The 9086-nt window shown below is 35.5% G+C and overlaps 1 protein-coding gene across 3 annotated transcripts in view; it reads left to right on the plus strand.

The window, feature by feature from the left end:
- The window catches only part of LOC107605542 (splicing factor 3B subunit 3), an 11855-nt gene that overhangs the window by 1827 nt on the left and 942 nt on the right, over positions 1-9086 (plus strand). For 2 of the 3 annotated variants that reach the window (XM_016307447.2, XM_021105270.1), the window contains 9 exons: positions 108-268; positions 383-2327; positions 2707-3017; positions 4070-4385; positions 4529-4684; positions 6393-6531; positions 7679-7755; positions 7959-8098; positions 8869-8977. In XM_016307447.2, the coding sequence (XP_016162933.1) occupies positions 108-268; positions 383-2327; positions 2707-3017; positions 4070-4385; positions 4529-4684; positions 6393-6531; positions 7679-7755; positions 7959-8098; positions 8869-8977 (3354 nt within the window). Of the gene's footprint in view, positions 1-107; positions 269-382; positions 2328-2706; positions 3018-4069; positions 4386-4528; positions 4685-6392; positions 6532-7678; positions 7756-7958; positions 8099-8868; positions 8978-9086 lie in introns of those variants that run through there. The other variant, XM_021105271.1, reaches the window with a different exon arrangement.

Consider the following 9086-nt stretch of genomic DNA (forward strand, 5'->3'; position numbering starts at 1 on the left):
AATATATATTACTATAATTTTATGATTTTCCTAGTTAGCTTATTCTTGATAAATTATTGTTTTATTTGGAGAAATGTACTTACATGGTCTCATTTGCTCAACTCCAGAGGATAATGTATCCTACTGAAAGTGAAGGGACTGCAAGTATTTCTACAAGTAATCACAGAAGCACTTTAAGTGGTACTATTTGGAGCATGTGCTTTATTTCACAAGATTCCAAGCAAGCAAACAAGGAGCATAATCCTATACTAGCTGTTGTTCTAAATAGGTATGATTGTTTGTAAGTCTTATTATAAAAATGACTATTTTTGAAATCAGCTTTTCTTTCTTTTGGCTTTGTTTGTAATGATTAGCTACTTAGTACATTTTTTTGGCCTGGCAGGAGGGGAAAACCTCAAAATGATTTGATACTGTTGGAATGGAATATTAAAGCATGTACAATCTCTGTCATTTCTCAGTTTGTTGAAGCTGAAGCTGGGTTTCTAGCACTTAACATTGTTGAAGTTCCTAACTCTCATGGACTTGCATTTCTATTCAGAGAAGGTGATGCTCTTTTGATGGATTTAAGAGACGCTTGCAACCCATGTTGCGTCTATAGGACTAACTTAAACTTTTTACCCAATGCCATGGAGGAGCAGACTTATATTGAGGACTCTTGTAAATTACAAGATGTTGACGATGAACGCTTTAATGTTGCTGCCTGTGCTTTGTTGGAGCTGAGTGATTATGATCCTATGTGCATAGACAATGACAGTGCCGGTACTAATCCAAGTTTCAAGTATGTATGCTCATGGAGTTGGGAACCTGAAAATAATAAAGATCCTAGGATGATCTTGTCTGTAAATACTGGAGAATTTTTTATGATTGAAATTCTTTTTGAATCTGATGGCCTTAAAGTTAGTATCTCTGAGTGTCTTTATAAAGGTATGCCTTGTAAAGCACTTTTGTGGGTTAAAGGTGGATATATAGCTGCCTTTATAGAAATGGGAGATGGCATGGTTCTGAAATTGGAAGATGGAAGGCTATGCTATACAAACCCTATTCAAAATATTACACCTATACTGGACATGGCAGTTGTGGATTATCATGATGAGAAACATGATCAAGTGTTTGCCTGCAGTGGTGAGGCACCTGAGGGGTCGTTAAGGATAATTCGGAGTGGTATCAGTGTAGACAAGCTAATTAGGACTGCTCCCATATATCAAGGGGTCTATGGTGCTTGGACTGTTCGAATGAAAATTACTGATTCATATCATTCTTTTCTAGTGCTATCATTTGTTGAGCAGACAAGAATATTGTCAGTTGGATTAAGTTTTACAGACGTGACTGATTCAGTTGGTTTCCAACCTAATGTATGTACCTTGGCATGTGGCCTTTTTAGTGATGGTCTGCTTGTCCAGATCCACAAATCTACTGTTAGGCTTTGTTTGCCTACCAAGGGTGCTCATGCTGAAGGTATATCCATGTCCTCTCCTATTTGCACATCTTGGTCTCCAGATAACATGACCATCAATTTGGGGGCAGTTGGGCACAATTTGATAGTTGTGTCAACCTCTAACCCATGCTTCTTGTTTATTCTAGGGGTAAGGTTGCTATCAGATTATCATTATGAAATTTATGAAATGCATCATTTAGGACTGCAGAATGAATTGTCATGCATTTCCATCCCTAGACAAAAAACTGAGCAGAAACAACCAATTTCATCTTCTTCTGCAAATAATAGAAGTACTTCTTCCCTTGTTAGTGGAGTTGACATCAATAAAACCTTTGTTATTGGCACACACAAGCCATCTGTTGAAATTTTGTCTTGTGCTCCTGATGGAGTTACGGTGGTTGCTTGTGGGACAATTTCATTAACAAATACAATGGGGACTACCTTAAGTGGCTGTGTACCTGAAGCTGTGCAGCTTGTATTTGTTGACAAGTATTATGTTCTTGCTGGATTGAGGAATGGAATGCTTCTTCGCTTTGAGTGGCCAACAAGATCATCTTCAATACCATTGACTCTGGTTAATGCTGATTTATGTTCCACAAATTTGGTGAATTCTGTGGCCAATGCTTTTGACAAGAGAAATGACCTGCCTTCCGTGCTTCAGTTGATTGCCATTCGTCGTATTGGTGTTACTCCAGTTTTCTTGGTGCCCTTGGATGACTCGCTTGATGCTGATATAATTGTTCTATGTGAGAGACCTTGGTTGTTGCATAGCGCAAGACACAGCCTTTCCTATACTTCTATTTCATTTCAGCCATCCACACATGTTACTCCTGTTTGCTCCATCGAGTTTCCTAAAGGAATACTATTTGTTGCAGAAAACAGTTTACATCTTGTAAGGAAATCATTCTCCAGTAGTGCTTGATTTTTGTATTTTTTTATTACTTTATTCTTTGGTTTCTCTTTATTTACTGTTTACTGAAAGGCGTCTTTACATTAGAGATTTCAATGCAGAGAGAAGTACTAAGATATAAGCATGTGTTATCATTACTGTGAAATAGTTTAATTTGTCTGGCACTGGATTTAAGTTGCTGGCTAAAAATGCAAGCTAATAAAAAATGTTTTTCATGGTGTCTACTACTTGTTCTTGTTTGTTATTTCATTTGCATGATTTAGGAAATAACTACTATCTTATCATTCCTGATTCATGGTGGGTTCTTTGTTTGTAAATTGCTATTTTTAACTTTTACTTAATTCATCATGTGATGCTTTAGGTGGAGATGATGCACAGTAAGAGACTTAATGCACAGAAGTTTCATTTAGAAGGCACTCTACGCAAGATCCTGTATCACAATGAAAGCAGGATGTTGCTTGTGTTGAGGACTGGACTGAATTATGGTACATGCTCGTCTGACATATGTTTTGTGGATCCCACAAGTGGGACAGTGCATTCATCTTTTAGACTCGAACCTGGAGAAACAGGAAAATCCATGGAAGTAGTAAGGGTTGGAAGTGAGCAGGCTCTTGTAGTTGGAACTAGTCTGTCTTCTGGTCCGGCCATAATGCCCAGTGGGGAAGCTGAGAGGTATGCCATTTAGTTCTCCTCTTTTCTATTTTCCTTCTAAGTTGTATCAGTTGTCAGTGTTTCTGCCTCGAACTATGAAATTGCTCGTGAACTGTCCTTCTTGAATTACATCTAGCTTTTATGGGTTGAACGAACCAAGCTGTCAGTGAGCTTTTTGCAAGTTTCTTTTCATGGTGACATGGTGTGTACCCACCTCAACTCGCTAAAAGTATAATGCGACTTACACAACTTTGGGTCTCACAAGTGTGCATAATGCAATATCTTTAGTAAAGTAAAATTTCAGAAATAAGCATTTCGTAGTAGTAACCAGTAACCACCATCAACAGCACATGCTTTTCCCAATGAATATAGGACCTAATATTTATAACCTAAAACTTTTCTTTTCCGTCGTTGATGTCTGGTATTATACATTTGCTTGAGGTATCTATTCTTCTTAATATGTATTTTTGTTTCCTGATTGATCCAAACTGAAGGGCACTTTAATTTTTGCAACATTGTATGTGGCATGTCTGGCTTGTTTAACAAACTATCATCTATTAGAATTTTGTAAAATAACGATAAGGTGTACTAGAGTTAAGAGTATCCCAAACTGCATTTAAACAATAACTATTGAATCTATAAAAACATGTAGGAAGCTGTTTGGCCTCTGTGATGTTAAACATCACAAGTCAACCGGTTTACTCATGCACCAACAATCATAATTTTGAGCTGATCTTTTGCCTAATGGGGTCTTCTCTTCTGTATCCTTGTCTATGGTTAGCTATGATTATTTCGGAATACAGCCATCAAAACTCAATTCTGTCACCTCTTTAATTAGTATTGCATAGTCATTACTTTTTAACTAACTTTTTCTGCAATGAAGATATTCAAATGATCTGAATTCTCTCTAGCAATATATTTGTTCTACTATGTATATGCTAGCAAGCATTTTCAGTGTATAGAATCCGACCTTAGCGGAATCGAGATAGTATGTTCATACCATTGTCAAATAATTATAATTTTTGGAAATGTATACATGTCAGATTGGTTACTGTATTTTTATTGTATGGCAGTGCTAGGGGTCGCCTTCTTGTTCTTTGCCTTGATCATGTGCAAAATTCAGATAGTGGTTCAATGACATTATGTTCAAAGGCAGGATCATCATCTCTACGAACTTCACCATTTCATGAAACTGTTACATATGCTCCCGAACAGTTATCAGGCAGCAGTCTTGGCAGCAGCCCCGATGATAATAGTTCCGATGGGATCAAACTAGATGAAAATGAAGTATGGCAGTTCCGGTTTGCTTATGGCAATACATGGCAGGGAATGGTGCTTGCAATCTGTCCTTATCTTGATCGTTACTTCCTGGCATCAGCTGGCAATACTGTAATTCATGAAACTTGCCCCTTTTGTCCATTTATTCTGTCACTTCCACACTGCCACCCCATCCTTTCTCAAGATTTTCTTTTCATTCAGTTGTATCTATGTTCTTATATAGTCTACTCATTAAGATATTTTCTTGAATGCAGTTTTATGTTTGTGGTTTCCCAAATGACAATCCCCAAAGAGTGAGAAAGTTTGCGCAGGGAAGGACACGTTTCTTGGTAACATCATTGACTGTACATTTCACTAGAATCGCTGTTGGTGATTGTCGTGATGGTGTCCTTTTCTATTCCTACCACGAGGTGAGTGGTACTGTGGTCTCTATTGTGGACCCCCCTCCTTCCCCCAACAACTTTTCCTTCTTTTTTTTTTCTTAAAGAAAAAGGAAAAATAAAAGATAAATGGAAATAAGAGCTCAATTCTGAGGTTTACTTTAAATTGGATCTTCTTGGTAGAAAGGCAGAGATATTAGAGAGCATTTTCTGCATTAATATTGTTTTAGGTTTTCTGCTTTAGTTATGGATGCTTATACATTATTTTTGTATCCTATGTTTGGCATAGTAGGATAAAAATCCACTTATCTTGATATGTTTTGAGGAGGTTGGTAAAGTGATAAAGTAAGACTTTAATCACCCTTGAATTAAGATAGTAGGGCTCACCAAGGTTGTCAAACTCGCGAGTCTAAGTAAACTCGTGGAGCTGACCTAGACTCGACTCGCGAGTTAACTCATAGACTCGTACGAGTTCACCTGTTATGAAGTTTATATATATCATACATAATGTATATTTACTCAATTCTAACCCTTCAAAATTAATAATATCAATCTTAAAACACATAATAAATTAAAATAATAGCATACATTATAACAAATACTTTAAAATACAGATTCAAATCCTCTATAATTATTCTTATACAAATACAACATAGAATACACAAAATTAAAATTTCTAAATCTGTAATACTAAATCTTTAATTGAATATTGAACAATATCAAATAATCAAATAACTCTAATCAAAATAATTAATTACTAATCAGCCTTGACTGGATGAACCATCTGGCCATCTAACATAAACGATAAGCAATAGGCTAAAATTAGAAGCAATAAAATTTAAAAAGCAAAAAAAAACTAAATCAAGAAGCAAAGGCTCAAAGAAAGGGCAAAAGGCATACAAAAATAGAAGATACAGAAGAAAAGAAGGGGTAAAGTCCCAGAAACAGCAAATCGAAGACAAGGGTGCAGCAGGCAGCGGTGGAGAGGGTGCATCAGTAGCACGAAATGACGACGACAAATAGTCATAGATTTCATGACAGTGCAAATTAGAGCAGAGATAGGACTAAAAGAGAAGTAGTCGAACTCGTGAACGGTGATAGCACGATGGAGTTGCGGATAATGGACATGTGAAGAAATACAAAGCAGAGGGCAACATAGGTAAAATTCGCAAAGACAATGGCACAAATCAGAGCAGAGGTAGAAGACGCAGGCGAACAACGGCAGCTCGACGAGGAACGACGACTGCGGCAGAACATGGAGAAAGTGAGACTTAAGAGAAACGACGCAGATGAGTGAGTTGTGAGTGAGTTTTCTTTCATTCTTTGGGAGTGTTATCGTAACCCTAATAAAAAAATATTTTTTTGGTTTCAAAATGACGCTTTTTCGAGCAAAAATGAAGAAAAATACAAACTCGCTAACTCTGTCCTAGACTCACGAGTTTGTACGAGTTTGACCGAGTCTAGTCGAGTCTAGCCGAGTTTACTCAAGGTAGAGTCTATACCCGAGTCAACTTGATTCCATATCTAAACTCGTAAACTCGTATGAGTTTACGAGTTAAATCGAGAGTTTGACAACAATGGGGCTCACAAATAATAAAAGTTACAAATTCTAAGGTGATTAAAGCTTTACTTTTCCACTTTACCAAACCTCCACATTTTAGATAATCTTTTTCCCTCTTCATTAGCAGAAGTGTTTCACTTTTTTGGTGAACTGTTTCACTTATAAATTCTAATTTAGGATACAAAAAAATTGGAGCAACTTTACTCTGACCCATCGCTGAGGTTAGTTGCTGATTGCATTCTTATGGATGCTGAAACGGCTGTCGTTTCGGATCGTAAAGGAAGCATTGCTGTTTTATGTTCAGATCATTTGGAAGGTTAGCCTTCTGTTAAATCAGCTTCTCCTTAACGATTTTCTAATTTAGGGTTTACCATTGTGTTTGGCATCTTATCTTCTCAGTGTCCAAGAACTATTTCCAGTGTGTTTGGAAAGTTTTTTAATGTGAGAAAAGAATTCTATTTCATTAAGAAAATAATTTATTTCTATTTGAAACTCAATTTCATGATTTGGAATGACTTTAATATATTAGTAAAATTGAATTCAATTCTTTGGTTTGGAATGTCTTATAAATGAGTTGAATTCTCTTCTTTACAATTTTACCCTTGCATTGAACATTAACTTATAAATAGGGATAATTTTTTACATTTCAAATGTTAACTATGATTGTTGTGAGAATTGATTTGGAAATCAGACCACTTTTGATAAACATGAGAATTGGAATTCCCAAATGAATTAAAATCATTCTTTTTTTTTCGTTCCAAAGCATGAGAAAGAATTCCATTCTTGAGTGATTCTAATTCTAGCTAGAAACTAAAATATACATGAGTGTACATTTGGTTGTGTTAGAACCCAACAGAAGAACATCAAATCAATTTCATCAAGATATGCCTGTCTATATTATAAAGTGTGATATTCTTAGTTACTTGTGAATTATTCAATTTGATTTGCAAATATCGAGAAAGACCTTGTTTTCAAATATGGAAGCTTTGCTAATTATCCTTTTCTTTCAACTTGATTATCACCAACCTTTTTAATTCAAGGTTATGAAAAGTGGACTAGTCATTGAACCAGTGAATTTTGAGGTTCAAAAGTTTGACAGGAGTTCAACTGGATATAATAAAATAATATAAAATACAAATATTTTTTTGAATTTTTTAATCAATTTTTTGAACCAGTTAACCATAAAGGCCACCATTATTTCAACTGTTTCACTGGTTTTCTTGCAGCCTGTTTTTAGGCTACAGCCTGCCTGGTCAGATTCTCAGAACAGTTCCTTTTATAATGCGGCTAGATTGTGCATTCATGTGGCATATTTTTCATATTACAATGGTGTTTAACATTTTTACCGTAGCCTATTTTCATGCTATTAGCATGCATCAAGCTATTTGCTTATTGATTTTTTTTCCCTCCTGAAAACAATATTCTAATTTATAACCACATTGTGCTACTGTTTTTTGTCTCAGATAATGCAAGTCCAGAATGCAATTTGTCACTAAATTGTGCTTATTTCATGGGTGAAATAGCCATGAGCATTCAGAAGGTAGATCCTTTAAATGCTATCAGCTTCTGTTGAAATTTGATTCGAAAGCAGAATTGTAGAATGCAGATCTACTATGGCGTAATAAATATATGATAAAACATGTTGAATTAGTGAAGCTCCGTTCTGTAACTTATTGTCGTTGATGTAATGTTTCTAGCACTTGTTTTATTAAGTTTTGTTTTGAAATTTATTTTATAATGCAGGGTTCATATTCATACCGTCTTCCAGCTGATGATGCTCTGCAAGGAGCCAATTGGCCCAAGACAAACATTGATTCACTACAAAATACAATTATTGCTAGTACTCTGTTAGGAAGCATCATGATCTTCATCCCTTTATCAAGGTAATCATTAATTATGGCAGCACCCCTAAATAATTTTCAAGGGTTCCCAAATTGATTTAGTGGATCAAGTTATGCAGCCCAACACGTTCCATTCAAATTGGTATCTAGTTGACTCACATCAAAAAGTTGTGTTGGATAAAATGGGACAGTTGTTGTTACTTAAAATATATATACAGGAGTTTTATAAGGTTTTTTACTATAAGATCATATGACAAGGAGTTTACAAAATCAATTAGTTGTACAGGAGTTCTATAAGATTTTTTGTTTTGGAAACATTTTTTGTATATATATTTTTGTAGATATATGTGCTACTGTTTCGAGAAGACATTTTTTTTCATAAGTTGTATAGGAGGTGGCATGTTTTGAATGTGAATACTCCTGAAAATGTGGCTCAAATTGAAGATAAACAAATTTAGAAAAGTTCAAAAAAAGAATGTAGCTTTTTGGAAGGTTAGGACCGGGATAAAGGCATAAAGTTGATTGAGGTATGGTAAAGGGGTTAGGTAAGAACTCTGCATTTGGGAAGTGTTGGTTTGTGGATTGACTGGTTTCTGGGGCTCTATTCTAACCTTTTTTCCTCCTTTCTTTTCAATCTGAATTTTGTGTATATTTAGTCTTCATGATAATTGCATATTTCTTTAAGTGAGCTACTACTATTATTTGTTGATGTCACGGCCCCTTGATGGCAATTTGTAAGATCTGCCAATAAAGGCTTTCCAATATGTGGTGGATTACAAACCTGAAAAAGATGAATTTTATCTTCTGTATAGGGAAGAATATGAGCTCTTAGAAGCAGTGCAAACAAGACTTGCTGTACATCATTTGACTGCACCTATTCTTGGGAACGATCATAATGAGTTTCGCAGCCGTGAAAATCCAGTAAGAACCAGAAATTGAATTTAGTTAAAGCTGGCATGCTTTCAATTATTGTATGTGATCCATTAAGAATATAGAATGAGTTTTGCTCCTCTATCTTTTGTCATTCAAA

Source organism: Arachis ipaensis, chromosome B06 (assembly GCF_000816755.2).
Source record: "Arachis ipaensis cultivar K30076 chromosome B06, Araip1.1, whole genome shotgun sequence".
Classification (NCBI taxonomy): Eukaryota; Viridiplantae; Streptophyta; class Magnoliopsida; order Fabales; family Fabaceae; genus Arachis; species Arachis ipaensis.